Below are 19,063 nucleotides of genomic sequence, written 5' to 3' on the forward strand. Positions count from 1 at the left end.
TTACTCTAATTGCTGCCACCTTCAACTTGGTGCCCTCCAGTTGTCTTAGACTACAACTCCCATCATCTGTAACCACTGGCCATACTGGTTGGGAATTGCAGTCCCAGACATCTGGAGGGCTCCAGGTTGGGGAAAATTGCCCTATGGAGTATCATCAGGCTGCCAATGTTGTGCCAGGTGACCAAGAACATGACAAAAGAATATTGAATATTAGAATGTTCTGTCTATTCTAGAGTGCCTGCATTTACACTTGAGCCTCACAACAGATTGGGCACTCTGGTTTTAGAAATGTAAGACAAGAAGCCTTCCTCCTTTTGAAACTTCATAAGGTCAACCTTAATGTGTGCAAGATCTGAATTTATAACAAGGTACTCACTGCATCGTGGAACTGGATGAGGGTTTTGTTTTTACCCATATCATTGACGTAGTTTTCATAAGCTTCGTCATACATGTCCTGGACCTCTTTGACAGCCTGCAGAAAACCAGACACACAACTGTTAATGAGATAATAGACCCAGGGACCCAGTGGAGGTCTGCTACATGCAGCTTCTGGGCTTCCCTCCAGACTCCCGGCTCCTCTACCACTTGAGAATACACAGACAAGAGGGGGATGGGAGGGCAGGACAACAGAGAGGAATCCTGTTGAACAGAGGGAAGGAAACTGTGAATGCTGGTAAAAGTACAGTTTTAAAGAGATGGAAGCCCAGTGGCACAGCCCGGGCATGAGTTTAGCAAATGCAGGGCAACATGAGCTGGGACTGGGCTTGGCTGAGGGGGTGCAGAAGGAGGAAGACCAGGCAGGGGGTCATTACCTGTTCTGCTTGTTTGAGCCCCATCCACATAACATTGAAAACACATTTGTTTGTTTCTAATACATTTGTAAACTGCCCTTCCATGCAAGCTTCCTGGAATGGCGTGCGAGAAACGTTTCACTCACCACTTTCTTGCCAAGAAAAGCGAACACTCCTGCCGTGACTTCAGCAGCAAAAATCACCAGCAAGCAAGTAAAGAACTACAAAAGGATGGAGAAAGTATTACAGGTTTAGCTGGTATGGGATCTTGTACACAATGTCTAAATCTTCTACCCTAGATTTGGTAATAAATATGCTATGCAGGCAAAAGGTAAAGAGGTAAGAGAAGGTTCTAGCTTAAAAGGAAGGGCAGCCCAGGAGAGAGATGCCTCTAGTAACACACTCTACCCTGGAACCTAATAGTTCAACCCTATACATGTTTATTCAGGACATGTATAGGGTTGTATAAGTCCCACAACATTCAAGATGGAGATTGCAGGCTAACTGAACTCAATGGGACTTACTTCTAGGTAGACATGTATAGGGATTCATTTTCAATCTCCCAAGGGAGTTTATCTGAGGAGAAATAATAAAGGGACTGCCAAGTTACTGAATTTATTTAAAAATTCTATATGAAAATGTCCGTCTTTCCCCCTTCCCCTCCAGGATTTCTCAAATGATAAAAAGCCCTGTTTTGGGTATAATGTTCCTGCCTTAGTAAATCATAGTTTATTAAACTGGAGATGAGCATCATGCCCATATGCTCACCCTCCTTTCCCTTTTCCCTTGGCATGCCGACTTCAGCATTTAACTTCTGATCTGCCTAAACTCTGTTATGTATGAAGTGAGGACCTCTAGTTTAATGTCACTTTGATCTCGGTTTAAGATCCTGGTTAGTAAACTGACATTAGAATAGAGTCTCCTATTTCTGACATAATGAGGAACTCTGGTTTTAATAGACCACAATTGAGGGCCAGAGCACATATTACTTTATAGAAGTAGTTAGCTGCTATGTCCAGTTTGTTTGTTTTTACTGTAGAGTAAGCTTAGGGCCTCTAATACAGATCTAGACTCTAGCATGGGGGGTGAGGGTTAGGCGGGCTTTAATCCTTCCCCATGGACTTGATCTGGATAGCTCCCTCCCCCTGCAGGATATATTGCCAAACCATGATCCAAGTGCTTTAATGAATTACTACCTGGCAATGTAAATTGCAACTATGACCCCCTCCCCCAATATGGACTGGGATCCTGGGAGGGGGGAAGGGTTAAAGCCCTCCTACACCCCCCCAAGCTAGGGTCCCAATCCAGATCGCCCCTGCACTTACCCTATACTAAAATAGACATAGCTGCTAGCTGTGAGTTGAAAGGAACATGTGCTGGGATCTGAAGTGCCGGAGCTAGGGTGCAAAGACAGGAGGTGAAGGCAGAGGCAAGTGCCAGACACTTGTTTCTGGCTGATGGTTTATTAAGGAAAGAACGTTATGTCTGAAAGGGCCCTTGTGTCACCCTAGCTGGAAGTAACTCCATTACTTACTGCTCCAAGCAGGCATTGAGATTCCCGTGCAGCTCCACAACATCCAAAAAATCCCACTGTCATCATCAGCACACCTGCTCCCACCAACACATAGAGCCCTGTAGGGGAAGAAAGAGTTACTATCAAAAGAAAGAAAACAAATACAGCATCTTTCCTAGGTCATTTTCCACCTATGAGCTGGGATGGTTCTTATTGGCCTCTTATCCCTCCCCAAGTAGGACTCGGCCATACAATTCCCCTTTGTCACCAGGTAGGTCAATAATACAATCCATTAATAGAGTCCAGGGGGGCCACCACAATGAAGGCTCTTCTCCTGGTGGTCTCCAATCAGACCATAGCTCCATGAAGAACCATCAGGAACATGTCCCAAGATGACCTCAGTGACAGGGCAAGTTGGTAAGGGAGAAGGCACTGTCTTAGGTACTTGGGATAATGAAACAATCTAGAAAATATGTAATATAATATACTGAAATAAAGGAGATATACAAACAGAATTACACTGAGTAGCCCAAAAGCATTTGTCCACGATAGGCAAGGGTTCAAATACTGAAAGTTACCAAAAATAGTACTAATATAAAGCACCAGAAGCCCACAAGTGTTTCATCGAAGACCTTGGGAAAGCACAGTGGCTGATAAACAGATGGTTGCTTAACTCATCTGAAAATATCTTCATTAAGCAAAGCTTTAGTACTCCACTTGACAACACTTTCAGATGCTGCTAAAGGCTTCTGCAAATACAATCACCATTCTGCAACTTCCTAGAGTCACACAGCTTCCTCAAGGTACAAATACTGCCAAGTCTGGAAACCATGCATGGCTAGCAATCCTGCTGAGGGCCCAGTTCCAGTGTCACCTTAACTTCCCTGCATTCATTTTTAAAAGTTTCAGACTTCTCTGCTGTTAATCACAAGACACTTTTGAGCACTGAGATGTAAAGCAAAGCTGTTCCACAAGAGGGCAGAACATATCCAGCAAACTCCACAGTGCTGCCCATAAAGTTATTCAAATGATTATATGTCATTTCTTTCAAACCCAAACCTCCAATGCAATGTTGTGCCACTGAGCTACTGATCTTTTTGAGAGCAGAAACTTTGCAGTTTCCAAAACTTTCCAGACACTTGATTTCTTCAGAATCATTGCCTTCACATCAGTTTGGCCAGTTACCTATTTTCTCCTTCTCCCCAATCCATCCGAACACACCAGAAAGAAGAGACCAGACTTTTCAGGGCTTCTCTCCCCCAACACATCTCAGGGGTCCATAGCGAAACACTGTTCATATTGATTACACAACATGCAAATAGCCTATAAAGTGAATTCTTGTTTCAAACAATGATTAAAAGAGCAGTAATAAGAGAGGTCTCTGTTTCAGCCCTCTTGTTACTGACCATCTCTGAGATGTGGCTGCATTCAGATGTAACACCAAACTATGGTTCAGTGTTCTTATAAGCATGAACAGACAAAAGAGTCATATTTACATGCTCCCTCCACCTCCTGCTCCTCTTCCCCTTGCATGCAGCTTTTTGTAACTTGTGGTCTTTCTTTGCAGCAACTATAGTTTGGTGTCTCATCCAAACAGGCAAACTATGATTTGGGGTTACCCTCAAATCATGATCACAAATCAGGGCCAAATCCTAGTTTACAATGCTGATTTGTTTGCAGGCCAGCACAAGCCATAGTTTGCGTGTTTGGACATAGTGACAAACTATGGTTTTCTACAAACAAGGACCAGAAGTTATTAATTGCTGCACACAAGGAGAGGAGGGACAGGGAGTGTGTGAAACTCACTGTTTCGTGCAGCAAAGTTTAGCGAGACTGATGAAATTTCATGACTCTGTAGGAATGCTAGGAGCTGTAGCCCAAAACATCTGAGGGGTACCAGGCTGAGGAAGTTTTCCCTAGAGAATAGCACGGCCCCTGAGAATCAAATGAAATTTGCCATCCATAGTTAAAGCATACTATATGAATTATAAAAACAGTCCTGAACCAAAATGACCTTGTCTTGTTTGAGTGGTGGGTGGATGTGTGTGTGTCAATGAGCACTTTTAAATCTCTCATATTTTCCAGCTGAAGTCAGCACTGTGGGGCGGGGGATAGGGTGTTGTACCAGGCTCTAAAAGCTCTTTGCAAGGCAAGGTCAAACCTTTTTAACGAGGAATGTGGAGGTAGTTCCCCCCCCTCCCCAATCTGGGATGGCCCTCCACAGGGCACACACACTTTTCCAGCCGGGAATGTGTTCAGAGCGTGAGGTTAGAGGTGCTTCCTCGTAACATGCCTTAAAAGGGAAGCTTTGCTTAAAGATGACCGCTCAGCTGAGTGAGTCATACAAGTGAAATGCTAGAAGTCACTGAAGCAAGGGCATATTGCCTGGCAATATGGGGCTGTTTTGAGTGGCCAGAGCCTGGCATCATTGTACCCCAAAGCGTCACGACTTGTTGAGATAAAGAAAGTAGGCGGCAATACAGGGAAGTCCAAGGCCAACAGAACTGAGGACACCATAGGGAGGAGATACATACTTTGCGGATGATGACAAGGGCTACAATGCTATTAACTATTCAATAGCATCTGCAGCATGTCACACTTTTGCTAGCTAATCTCAGTGCGGACATTCAGACGAAGACAGGTTTTCCCAACCTGGGGCCCTCCAGGTGCCAATCCCATCATTCCTGGCAAGCATAGCCAATGGCAACCAGAAACTGTCAAGGCAGAGCCCCTATCTCATCACCACACCCTCTATGGTGTGGTGGGGAAGGCCATGCCTGAGCTACACCAGCCCCCAAGCCAGCTAACTCTGGGTGGGTGATTCAGGCATGTCCCCAAGGGTGTTGCTGTCCCCTCTTCCTGGGCCTAAGGCTCATAGAAGAGTGATCTGAGGCACCAGCCTTCCCCCTCCATTTGCTACTCGCTGCTCTCTCTTTGCACTGAATAGCCAGGGGAATGGCAGTGTGGGCAAAGTAAGTGAAGAAAAATAAAACATGTCCCAAGGCCAATGCAGGTTGCTAAGGCAAATTCCTCTCTGTGCCAAGAGTGGGGAGATGAGTGCTTAGCTTCTTTCTAATTGGCTGGTTCCTGCTTCCAACTGGGTTCCAGTCACTGGTGGCTGGTTCCCCCTCCCGCACCTGCCCACTAATCCCCGCCCCCCAAATCCACCTGCTGCATACTGGTCAGGGCAGGAGTATCTTCGGTAGGCCTCCAGGGTCACACAAAATTGCATCAGTTTAGACCACGCAATAACAGAGTCCCGACTGAGCATGGTGGAGGCGGCAACAGCCTGGCAACATAGCTTATCACCGTGTAACAAGGAAAAAAGAGCATTTTGTGTGATGACCCGGGATGAACAGGGTCTTTGTCTCAAGTGGTGAATGCAGAATTCCATCGCTCTGCCCCGCTTATGGGATGGCTGGGGAGGGCTTCACAGCTGCAAAGCGGGTGGGGTTTGTGCTCACTGGGGTTGGGAGCTGGGTCTGATCCAGACAGGCAAGCTGCACATTCCCTGCTTCAGAGCCCTGTCTCTCAGGTGACAAGCAAACCTTCAGCCAGAGCTCCTGCACATAATTAACCTCAGAGGAAGTTTACTTGTTTATGCAGCCGGCATGTAATACACTAGAAACCTCACAGCACCAATTACACCCTGGCTAATGATGTAACTCCTTCTCAGCACAGCCGGTGACTGCTACCATTGTAAAAAGAGCCTAAGTTGGAAACAGACAATTCTTTGCTAGACTTATGGTGGTTTATATTCAGACTGATTTAAACACACACACACACACACACACACACACACACTCATGCAGGCAAACAATATCCACTGTTTCATCTTTAGGCACATTTGGAGGGAAACACCCTCCAAAACATCTAATGGGCTCCTGAGGTTTAGTTTCCATCGACAAAACACAAACTGAAGTACACAGCGTGCCAGGAAGCAACTTTAGCTTCAATGCAGTAGTTGTTACTGCATTGATCATATCTTACTTTTGCACTGCACGATTCCTGCATGAAATTTAGAGAGACGTTTTTACCTCACAACCAGTCTGTGAGGTCGTTAGGTTGAGAGACAGATGGTGTGTGTTGCCCCATGCCACCCAGTGAAGCACCAAGAATTGAATAGTATTTACTTTATTGAATAGTATTTATTCAATATTCAATAAATATTGAATAGTATTTATTTATTGAATAGTATTTACTTTATTTATTTATATACTGCTTCTCATTTGAAACACATCCTGAAGTGGTTTACACAAGAACGTGAGCAAACAAAAACCAACCAAACAAGAAAGAACACATGCACTCAATGGTATCATGACGCTGGTACAAAGATCGCTCATGGCTGGGGGAAAGCCAAAGCAAACAGATATGTTTTCAACGAATGCCTAAAACACGACAACATTGAGGCCTGATGGATCTCAGAGAGGAGATCATCCCACCCAATGTGTTGGTGTCCTGTCACATCTTGCTATTCCACAGCAAGATCAGAGCCTCTATAGGATCGTTTGCTCTGGGTACTGGAAAATCCCCCAGAGCATTCAGGAATCTCTGAGGGTGGATCAACTTAGTAGGTCATGCATGGGAATAATGTTAGACTAACACTAGATGCAGCACCAAGACTTGAAAGGGGATGTTGAGAAATGTGAACTCAAGGTTTGAGTTATACCACAGGCCCAAATCCCACGGGCTTTTGATCCTGATTCATCATAGGCTTGCCTGAGTTCCCTAGTCCCTTTCCCACTCAAATTACCTTCAAGGCAGGAATGGAAGCAACAGGGAGACTGGTGGTGACACTTGATTAATTGGTACCATGGCAGTGTTTTAAGCGTCAAGAACCATGAGTTCCCATTTATTGCAGTTATTTATTGCAGCATGCTGGTTTCCCTTCAGTAAAACTATCTGGGTTGTATACAATAAAATAAAAATAAAACTACTCATATAGACATGGAACAACATGGTTGTAAAAATCCAGCAGAGCTAGCTTTCCTGACTGTTCTACATCTGTCTGAATTGTGAACATATACATTTTTGTTTTATTGTGGCAGTGCTGTGAAGTGGAGGTTTGCTAAGAGCTGGCAATGCAAGGAGAGAAGTGAGATTAGTATCTTAAAATATTTGTCCCAGCAATGATTTCCCCCTTCTCAGTGAATAATTTCCCAGCTTTAATTGTCAAGTATACTGGACATCTTCAGGGGGCATAAACAAGGCTCCCATGGAAACTGCATTCCACTTAGAGCCAGATATTAAGGGGAAATTAAGTTCCTTCTACTTTGAATGACAATCCAGAGAGTAAATGGCTCAAGATAATTAGAAACAATAATTAGACAATCATCCTTCCTTCCCCTCTTCTCTCATAAATCTTCAGCAGTGAAATCAAATCTATTCCATTCCCCTTTTATTATTATTATTTTGTTACTGAAGAAGCATTTGAAAGCCTTTTACAGGATCAGATCACAATTGTAATTAAATATTGCACACATACTGTACTGAATACTTACTCTATTCTTACTGCATATTCATCCTAACAAATGACTAAGGTTTTGGAATGCAATGCCTCCAAATAACAGGACTCCAGTAACTGCACTAGGCACTATGCTACACTGTGTGCTGAACTAGATAAAATGGAGTACTAAAATGGACTTCGTGCTGTCTATTGTTCTCCAAAGTTCCTCTCTCCCCTTATATAGGGCTGCTTTTAAATCATTCAATATGGTGTAGGAGAGTATTGTAAACATGGCCTGATATGGTTACCACAAGATGCAGTGATGGCCTCCAATTTGGATGACTTTAAAGCGGGTGGGGGAGACAAATTCCTGGAGAAGGCTATAGATGGCTACTAGTCCTGATGGCTATATGCTACCTACAGTATCAGAGGCAGTAGGCCTATGCACTATACACCAACTGCCCTCATGTCCTGCTTGTGGGTTTCCTGTGGGTTTCTGTATGAACAGAATGCTGGACTAGATGGACCCTTGGTTTGATCCACCATGGCTCTTCTTATGTTTTTTATGTGTAATAAAGCATCATATCACCACAAACCTTTATTTAAGGATGCTTGAGGGAACTTGGTGAAAAGCACCCTGATGTTGCTTCAAGCACTGAAAGTTATGTGCAGGGAGGCTTTGAATCTAGGAAATGGAAGTGATGCCAGACACTCTGGGAGAAAGGAGTTTGAAGGTGGGGCCACAGCTCAGGGGTATGGCACATGCTTTGCATGCAAAAAATCCCAGATTCAGTCCCTGGGCTAGGAAGATTCTTATATGAACCTCTGGATTTCTTCTGCCAACCAGTATCAGCTAGTCTTCCCCAACCTGGTGTCCTCCAGATGTGCTACAATCTTGAGCTAGAAGGATGAATGGCCTGACTTCATAGAAGGCAGTTCCTTATGGACAGTATCTATGGAGGTCCCCTTGATCTGTCAAGTCTGATGTGTTTCTCAACACAGAATTGGTACGGGGGCAGTGGGAAGCTGATCACCATAGTCAATGGTATCTTTTTTCAGTTACATCTGATATGTCAGCTGCTATGCCATTGGACTGATTTGGCTAGACACTCCTGGCCATAATTTCAAGAAAACAGATGGAATGACCAGCCCAACAGGTTAGTAATCAGCTGTAATTTGATAGATGACTTTAGATTTTTTAAAAGTTAATGGCACAGCCAACTTGCTTTCCCAGCTAAGCCATTAAGAACTTCAGACCATGTATGTAGATGGGAACATCTGTCATTCGAAACAAATTCTTTAATCTAAAAATATCAATCTGGGTGACTTTTTATTGTGGGAAAAAGTAGCCTGTTTATGTACAAACATTTGATTGTAAATATCTACTTCCAACACGATTTTGGTGAAAAATATATATGCAGACTTACGTTTTCAGTGACCCTGTTCAGTTGACACACTAAGCCATGTCAGTTAAGCATTTTGAGCTAAACGTTATGGCTTAGTGCATCATATGAACCATGACTTAGCATGTTGTGTGAACCATTCCATGGCAGCTATATAACCATGATTTAAACATGCTCACTAGTCATTTGCTGCAAAAGGGTTAGCGGACTAACCATGGCTTAGCATATTGTCTGAAAACTCCCAGTACTTTTTTTGTTTGAGCTTTGAAACTTTTATTACCAAAATGAAATCTATTTTCAATTAGGAACTTTGTTTCCTTGTGAAAAATTAATGAAGATAGAAACTGGAACCAAGAGCCAGGTCTCAAAAAGTTATGGTCTAATGATGAGTGTGCAATACCTACCAGATAAATTATATAGCCAATGGAATAAAGGATCTGGATTTGGTAGCCCTGATATACGGGGCATAATTATAGTACTGAGTATCATGAAATTTAACTTTTGAAGAGGGCCACTATAAGTGCTATATGATGGTACCTGAACCCAGCAAAACCTAAGAGATTAGATTGAACAAATCTTTTAAAAATGTTGGAAGTATCAGGATGATGATAGAACTGATTTCTTCCATCTATAATGGAAATGTGTAAAAGCTCAATAAATCTGGGTGCCTATCTTTCAAATAATCACTTGATTTTGGCCATATTGTCAATTTGGTGCTTGAAAATCTTGTTAAATGTAATGAACTATTCTTTTACATCAATAGAGAAGATGCTGCAAGCAAATGCATTAGCGGCAGCTAAAACAGACTCGACTCAATACAGGAAATCAAACTCTGTGCATTTATTTCTGAGTGATTATGAAAAGTCCTTGACATTGCTGAAATAGAGAAATAACTGAAATAATACATAGAGGAAATTATGGATATAGTCCACAGGATTTATCAAGAAAGTAGAATCCCTACTATCTAGTAATATTAATTACTAGAATTAATATTTTACAGAACTATAGCTGAAACATATATGGGTTATTCAATAATATGTATATATTTATTCTCTTTTTCTTGAAAATAAACTTATTCTATGGTATTTTTTATAAAGTTTGGGGGTTTTTTGGGCCCGAAAAGTGTATTTTTCACCTGTGTGGAGTTTAAAGAGAATTTTTTACAATTGCTCAATATGTGGTGAGATTCTGGCCTGAAGTTCCTCATGAGATTTAATGACTTAAAAAGGATTAGGGAGGTGACAACCTCTTATCAATGGGCTGGGAAAGAAAACATTGGTTACGATTCAGATTTAGTCATAGCTAGAGTAGACCCATTGAAATCAAGGGGATTTAAGTTAGCCATGACTTAACAAAACAAGCAAAACTATGGCACAAGGAAAACCTGGGATTGGAACACTTTTTTTTTCCATGGAACCCACGTCTGCATATAAAAAGGATTGGCTTATCATTTGGTAACATGTAAAAGTAAGCAAAAACATTAAGAGCGCAAAGGCAATTGTAAACCAAAAAGGGGGTGTTTGGACGATTGCGCATGCGCGCTGGGGAGGGGAGGAAGGAGAAGGGGAGAAATAAGCTATCGTGACTTCTCCTCCTGCCTCCATGTATGCCACCCCGTGCACATCGGGTTGGCATGTCATCCAAGGTCACTTCATACCCACCTTACAACCGCTACTGCGTGTGTTGTAGGGGGGAGGGGTATGAAGTAATCCCTGCCATACTGTGCACCAGGTTCAGATGACACACCAACCTGCATTGCAGCGCAAGTAATTATGTAAAGGGGGAGGGGGCACAGCAGACACCGAGGAGGGAGAGGGAGAAAAGCAAGATTGACATTTTTTCACCTCGAGATCATTTAAACCCAGGCAATACCTACTGTGAGTTTTGAGTGATTGCAGTGCAGAAAAGCTCATGGCAGAGCACAAAACTGAAGCCAGTTGCTAACCAGGGCACCCTCCCCCTCCTTACAGAATATTCCTGCATTATAGCTGTGTACATTTATTGTTTTATATTGTATAACTATCTGTACGCCACCCTGAGATCCTAGTGATATAGGGCAGGATACAAATGTTTTAAATAAATAAATAAATAAGCAGCTGTTTCCGATTATTTAACATACTTGTCTGTGGGAGCCATGTAATTCCCAGCAGAGCACTAAGGCCGCTGACTCTTACACGAAAACTATGGAGAGCCCGGTCCCTTTTTGTATTCTTTGCTTGTGGGGGACTCCTGAAAGCAGGTGTCAAACAAGTAATGCAAAGGCACAGAAGGAGGTTTTACTCTGGTTTAAGCATGTCTGCAGTCCATTATCACCTCTTGCACTGCAGAGCACACCAAAGTTGCAAGGTTACTAACGTGAGAGATAAGGCATAAATCTCACATTGCCTGCAGCTATAACCCTTTGCTCCAAATCTGCCTTAATATCGATTGTACTACACTAAAGGTGCTACATAGAAACATTTGACAGTGTTCAGTTTGTTCATTCCAGAACAACCCCATCAGAGAAGGGAAAATCATCACATTTGACAGGAACTATGAGTGAGGGACTCGGTCTCTCAGATCATGCCTATTTAATGGAACAGGGGTGGCCTTCCAGATGTTATTGGACTGCCATCAACTATGACCAGGATGAGACTTGGAGACCAATAATATCTGGAAGGCCACAAGTTCCTGACTCCTGCACTAGAGAAACCACGTTGGCCACCTCAGTTGCTCTACATGCCAGAGCACTGCAAATGCATTTGGCATACATAGAGGGAGCGGAAAACAGAAGAGGGAATCAAACAACACAGGGATTGAGAAAACAAACCACAGTTTGTTCAGTCATCTGCTAGATAAACCCTGTGTAGGGCAACAAACCATGGGTTAAACAAACTGTGGATTAGTGTTATGTGCAAATCAGGCCTATGTCTAATGCTGGGGTACACAGCCCTTTCAGCTCTGTGGCCTATATGTGAGCAGAGCACTGCAATCCTGATACAGATCACTGCAATCCTGCTACCAGTCAGCACACATCGCCCCTCCCCAGGCATCCCTGGTCTAAAGAGAAGAAAGTGCTAGTGAATGCTTCAAAAAACACTGAATTTAACTCCTGTCAAATTTCAGTTTGTGGTAATCCACGTATTCCTCAGACATCCTTTTATCAAAGTAGTGTTTACCACAGAGGAGCTTTCTCTAACTTATGCCAGCTTTTATTACAGAGCTGGTGCTGCATGTTGTGAGTAGCAGGTTCTCCCCCCCCCCCCCAACCCCTTCACCACATGCTTTTGCCATTTTCTATGAATTGTGGGCCTCATATAAGAGTCCATTCTTTCTGCCTTCCCAGTTTGGGTGTCAGATTTTATTCGGCTTTCATGGCCTGCAAAGACACTAAGCAGGGTTTAATCAGGTGCTGTAAAGCACAGAGCTTAACTTCCAACGCTAACAGGGAGGCAACGTCACAGCAGGACTGGACACCGGGGAGCAAGCTGCAACTGGCTCTCATTTGAGCTGAGGAGTTGGCGTGGGCACCAACCTTATGGAGGAAGTCTGCTAATATCCTTTAAGGGCAGACATGACTTCATATCCTAAAAGCACACGCTGTCTCGTTAGGGCTTTTCTGAAACAAACCGCGGCAGCGCAGCCTCTGGGAAGGAAGGCTCTAGTCACTCACTGAGGCTTCTACCACAGGAAATTGAGCACCCACAAATGATAAGAATAAAGGCTTAAAGGTGTCGGGGGGCGCATGGGGAGGGGAGTATTCTTGACACATGACAGAGTAGCCGACATGTAGAGGGAAAGGAATGATGCTAACAAGAGTGTGAGATGGAGCCATTTGTACTCTGGGCATATTGTCTCCCTATATTTCTGTTATAGCAGAAGGATTCTGAATTGATTAGAGGGAATTCTCAGATTTGTGCATTGTGCCTTCTTCTTTCTGCATGGTGCCAGAAACGTTTTCTTCTTCCCAGAAATGCAGGCCTCATGCAAGCACTCTAGAAGCCAATGGAACCGAATACTCAGGCAGATTAGAAACATTGCTGCCAAAGATTACTAGCCCAACTAAGTACTGGCCAAGAGCTTCCATTGGAACAAGCTCTACAGTTGTCAGAATATGGGCAAATCCAGCCCCGTACCTTGAACTCCTAGCTAAGGGCCTCATCTGCCTGCTGTGCCTGTTGCCCTGATGGCTTTCATTGCTTCAGTTAAAGTTGTGACATGTCCCTATGACAGCATCTTGATAGCTCTGTTGTAGGCTACAGAGATGCCACCAAATGGAACATTTTTACATGGCTAAAATGAAGTCTAATTGACTGTTGGGAAACACATATCTGCCATCTAAAAGCATCCAAAAAGAGAATATTGATTTACAAAGGAAAGTAGATGGCATAACCGAGCCTGCTGGGTCAAATAAGGCAGGCATTGCTTAGCCTTCAGGCTTGCAATGTCAACATTGTTTTTGATTAGAACCCTGAGGTTCACCAACCAAAGCCAGGTCATGGTGCAAAAGAGGAGAAGCGAAAAAAGGGGGGAAAGGCACCACCAAATCTGTGTGAGTAAGAAGCTGAAAGCTCTGGTGCTTGAAATATCAAAACGATTTTTTTATTGTAATCCGAACTATGAGAAAGTAAATCTTCTTTGTTTAAAACTTGCTACAGAAATTGTATGATGCTCAACGTTTCGGGTCCAAAGACCCTTCGTCAGGAGCTATAAGACATTAAAAAGTGTATATATTACATCATATCACATTATAAATAAATTCTTCCAACTCTCAATACAATCAAAGGAACAACAATCATAGTACAATGTACGGATTTTTTCACTCAGTTCTTTTTGGAACAACCTTACTTACGATAATATAAATTTGGACGGCTGTCTTCAAAGAATGTCCATAGTTTTTAGTAATTATATTATTTATTACTGTAACGGTATGCTCTTATCATATTCACTTAGAACTCCCTTTCAACCTATTTCCAGTTAATTGGTCATAGTCAATTTCCTATGTTTTTCATAGTACTCCATCTCTAAACCTCATTCCAATTTTCTTTATTGTTTGTTTCTCATCCCATTTCGTATCAGTCCATTTTTCTTTTTTGCCAAATACAAAATGGCATCTCAGGGCACAGGGCCGACTACCTGCTGTGTCTCATGAGTCACACACTGAGATGACAAATACAAATTTACATCTGAATTACTACTGATAAGGGATTTTAGTTCAGAGCAAAGTCTTTTTATCCTTGTTCTTTTTTTAAAAAATTGGAAGTGAGGAAAACCTTGATCTATGTCAAATCATTCATGATCTACCACTAGATCCCAATCCCACCCCAATGTAAGGAAGACTCCATCTCTTATAGTGAAAGACTTCCTTATCAATATCAAGGCAATGCTGCGGTCTCTCTCTCACAAAACATAAACCATCTAACCGCAAACCCTTTCACACACAAAAATGCAAATTACACAGCATTGGAGGGCATTCCCTCTTCTTGCAGAATGCCAGTTCCACGTTAAGAGGAATAACAGGAAGAATTTCAGTGGATGAACCTTTCTGCCGCTGCAGCACTGTGCAGGACCACTTTCCAAAATGGCCCTTACTGTGCAGCTATTTAAGGCACAGAAGTTTTAGCCTGTATTCAATCAGTTACAGCAGCAGTAGCCTGGATTAATCTCCCAGAAACAATAATCCCTCAGAAAGGATTATAGAGGAATGGGTTGTAATGGTCGTCCTGAAATATACCAGGGGAAACAACTCGCAAAGGGGGGAATAAAACTAAAACAGAGGTATATAAAATTATGTAAGGTGTAGAGAAAGCTGTTTCTCTCAGTCTCTCTCTCTCATAATACCAGAACCTGCGGGGCATCCAAAAAAGCCAAATGGTGGGAGATTCAGGGCAGCAAAAGGAAGTACTTCACCATGCAATGCATAGCAGCTCAACTATGGGCTTTGCTACCACAAGAGGTAGCGATGGCCACCAACATGGATGTCTTTAAAAGATTAGACAAATTCCTGGAAATATGTCTATCAATGGCTACTAGCCATGATGGCTATATCATACTTCCAATATAAGAGGCAGTACTCTCTTGAATTCCTATTGCTGGGGAATACAAGAGGTAGGGTTAGTGCTATTGCACTAATGTCCTGCTTGTGGACTTCCCAGAGACATCTGGTTGGCCACTATGAGACAAAGGACTAGATAGCCCTTTGGTCTGATCCAGTAGGGCTCTTCTTTTGTTCAACCTATCCACGTGCTGTCACTGTGCGTGCACTATTACAACCACATAGCAGTTTTTTTTGCCTCAAGTAATGTCTGAAACTTGCTTTTTTTTTCTATCCAAATGTATGAACATACGAAGCTGCCTTATACCGAGTCAGACTAGTAATACAACTAGCACAATACTACTTTGGTAGGAGCAGCTCTCAGGGAGAGGCCTATAGCTAAGATCCATTTAACTGTTGATGCCAGTGGTTGGAATCTGGGCCCTTATGCATGCAAAGAAAGCATGGGTCCTACCAATGATTTATGATCCCTCCCAACAAAGTAACCAAGAAAGAGGGTGGGAGAAGAGAAAACGGGAACTCCGTGCTTGAATGTTTTCTTTGTAACAAATGTTCAGCTCCAACCAGCAATGTTCCTCATATTGGCTTCAATGTAAGGGTTATAGAGGGTGGGAATGGGAGTGCAATTATGGGAAATGAAGGAATTTGCACAGTGAATGGAAAGGACATTGGATGTTTTGACTGCAGGAATGAGAGTTAAGAAAGGAATTGGATAAAAAAATGTGTGTCAAGGAGGAGAGATGCTGAACTGGAGGACTATTCTGCATCAGGAACTTCAGACTTCAAGAGAGGAGACCAGAAATGGAATGATGCCCAGAGAAGTTGCAAGACTGTCGCCATTGCAGCAGCACTCAGAAGAAATTTGATCATCAGGGCAGTACAGAGAGGATAAATCTCCCAGGAGAAGGATTATACCAGTTAAAACAGCCACAGCAATTAAGGCCACCCATCATTGCAGGGAAACAAGCAACAGAACACATATGGGATCTGATTTAAAAAGTGTTTATGGGAGAGGAAATTTTTCTAGATGTCTCCATGTGATATACTGGAGAGAGAGAAAATTCAAGCCAGAAGAGGTAGTAAACGAATCATAGTTGGATGCAACTTCACAAGAATCAGAGAGAAACGTTCACTGACTTTCATTACTGATGCCTGCTGTTTCCTTTTGCTTGACATTGATTATTCCATTATTTAATGTACTTTCCCTTCTCTGCTGATTTCCCCCTATATAAAATTATTTCCTGCACAAGTTGTCCTCTGTCCTTGCTACATGTCCGGGTATTCGGTTTTAGAGTTGCCTTCAGGACGGCTTCATTTCCTGTATGGATTTGAAACCAGTGATTTGCATCAATGGGTTAAGCAGCATTTCAGGCACCTGAAGTCATGGTTTAGGCTTAATCTGAGCTAGAACCTATTTGAAAATATCAATAAAGCATGTGCCATAGTGATAATAAAGAAGAGAGTGCCTCTGAATATATACATAGTCCCTTTTGTCTTTCTTAATTACTAAACACACCTAGGTCCCACAAATCTGGGATTAAGGCCAAGCATTTCCATAGCAGAGGGCATAACTCCTAGGCACCTCTCTTTGCAGAAATTAAGCACAGCCTATGACAGCACATCCACAGAGAATGTAAGGAATGAAGGGGTGAACAGGAGCATTCAGAAAAGCACTCGGAAAAGCATTGACATGTCTGAGCACAGAGCTGGAGCAAGATGGTCTAGCAAATCCCTGGAACCTCTTATCTGAGCAGGCTAGCTAGGGACAGTTCAGCCATTCACTGCACCAGCCAGGCAAAAACCAGTACAATATCAACCAAGCCGTGATACCTAATAACATAATTTAATTATTAGAATGTATCAGTGATCTGAATCCATTCAGTTCAGATTTAATCAGGATTGTGGGCTCATTTCCCGCTATATTAATTTAGCGTAATCGGAAATATAGTACCATCTTCAATTACTGCTGCTGTGAATGGGTCACTGTTGTTATGCCAGCATACGTTTTGGCTATGCACAGAAACATCACAGACAAATCGCTGCCTCATATGTTTGGGCAACACCCCATACCTGTGTGAGTGCGCCAACTAACACTTCATGCATCTGCCCAAGTGGACCACAAAAACGTTTGCCACAAACAACTACAGGGCAATCCTATGTGTGTTTACTTGGTAGTAAGTCTGACTGAGTTCAATGAGACTTACTCTCAGATATGGGTACATAGGATAGCAGCCTAAATCTGTGTGACAAGAGCACATGCCTTGCATGCAGAAGGTTCCAGTTAGGACTGGAAAAACTCTTGCCTGAAACTCTGGAGAGCTATTGCCAGTTAGTGTTGACAATACTGGGCTAGATGGACCAATGGTCTGACTCAGTATAAGGCAGGTTCCTATGTGGTTACAACTCCCATTAGCCCCAGCATTTTAAGATAAAAGAAGCATCGGAAAGACTCTTTGTGACACATTTGGGGGGAAATGGCCCCTGAGGAAGGAAAGCCCTTTGTTGGGCATAACAAAAGTTTTTTTTTCAGGCACTGGAGAATATTTACTCTTCTGTTTTGGGACACTTACATGCCTTTCCCTCTTGTTGTTTGCTCTAAAGTGACACAACATTCTTGGTTGCTTTTGAAATATGAAGAGCTCATACAAATAGTGAATGGGGTGGTGAACCGACGTATGCCCCTGTTTAGGTCTGACTATGAGGGCTGTGAAATAGTCCAGCAGGCTCTGGCGCTTCTGTAGGCAGGCATGAGAACACCAGGGCCTTGGCTATAAATAGCCAGTTCAACTTGAGGCTAGCTGCTCCCCTTGCCACGGTGGCTTTTGTTTGTTTATATTCTCCAAGGCCTTGACTCAAACCCAGATGGCAGGTGGATAGGTTCTGCAGCGATCAACTCGTTTGGTTTCTATGGTGCTAGAGATGAATTTCCTGCTAGACTGGCTCCTGTGGACTGTACATTTACTTAACACAAAGCAATGGGGGAATTTCAGCCCACCTGGCAGGGCCCCGCACCTTGCACTGAAGCACATGCCTGAGCTATTAGTACAGCTGCCTGCCTGTTACCAGGGGAACAGAGTCAGTGGATGGAAAAGATGAACAGAGAGCTGGCGTTGAGAGCTAGGCCAGGGTGGGATCTGTCCAAGAGGGCAGGGAAGGCCTGTTTGTGGGCAGAGATCGGACGCTGCACAGCAGGCATGAGCAAACTCAATGGAAAGTACAGGACTGTAATTATCAGTGCTTGTAAAGTCAAAAATACTGCAGATCCAGGAAAATACCTCCATAAACAAGCAAGAGACACAAAACTTCAGACATCTTGCCAGCAGTTCCAACCAGCCACATGAATACTGACTAGGCCAACCTGAGCAGCAGTAACTAACAACATTTGGAATCCCATGTGCCTGTGCTTCATCTCATCTTGCAGCACCTTCCTTCTCTTGGTTGACATGCAAACCTGATTATATTAAATGAACAAGGGCTTTCTACTATAATATTTATTTATTTATTTATTACATTTTTATACCACCCAATAGCCGAAGCTCTCTGGGCGGTTCACAAAATAATAATGAGTAAGTAGGTCCTATGGCATCCGATAGCATACACTGACAGTGAAATGTGCATTTCCCTGCAAGATTCTGTCAATGTACATCCATAGCACATCTCAAAATTCAGAATGCAGTAGCCAGCTTGTAAGTCCAGTTCCGAAGTAAATCAGGTTGCATTTCCCAAATGAAATAGGTGCTGTTGGCAGGTCAAGTCCCAGCATTGGAAGCAAATTCAGCACATGCCAATCCCTTCATGCAATGAAGGGACGGATGCAATTGGAAGATTGCTCTACTATGACTCCTGGGTTTATGGATGAAATGAGGGGCTAGACCA

The 19,063-nt window shown here is 43.0% G+C and overlaps 1 protein-coding gene across 2 annotated transcripts in view; it reads right to left on the minus strand.

Annotated features, from left to right (window-relative positions):
- The window catches only part of TSPAN2 (tetraspanin 2), a 249,747-nt gene that overhangs the window by 198,027 nt on the left and 32,657 nt on the right, over positions 1 to 19,063 (minus strand). For both annotated transcript variants that reach the window (XR_010026272.1, XM_063143818.1), the window contains exons 3-5: positions 2,326 to 2,423; positions 938 to 1,012; positions 377 to 472 (exon numbers count right to left, since the gene is read on the minus strand). Coding sequence is in view for 1 of the 2 variants with exons in the window: in XM_063143818.1 (XP_062999888.1) it covers positions 377 to 472; positions 938 to 1,012; positions 2,326 to 2,423 (269 nt within the window). In the remaining variant the exon portion in view is untranslated. The remainder of the gene's footprint in view (positions 1 to 376; positions 473 to 937; positions 1,013 to 2,325; positions 2,424 to 19,063) is intronic.

Source organism: Elgaria multicarinata, chromosome 1 (assembly GCF_023053635.1).
Source record: "Elgaria multicarinata webbii isolate HBS135686 ecotype San Diego chromosome 1, rElgMul1.1.pri, whole genome shotgun sequence".
NCBI lineage: Eukaryota > Metazoa > Chordata > Lepidosauria > Squamata > Anguidae > Elgaria > Elgaria multicarinata.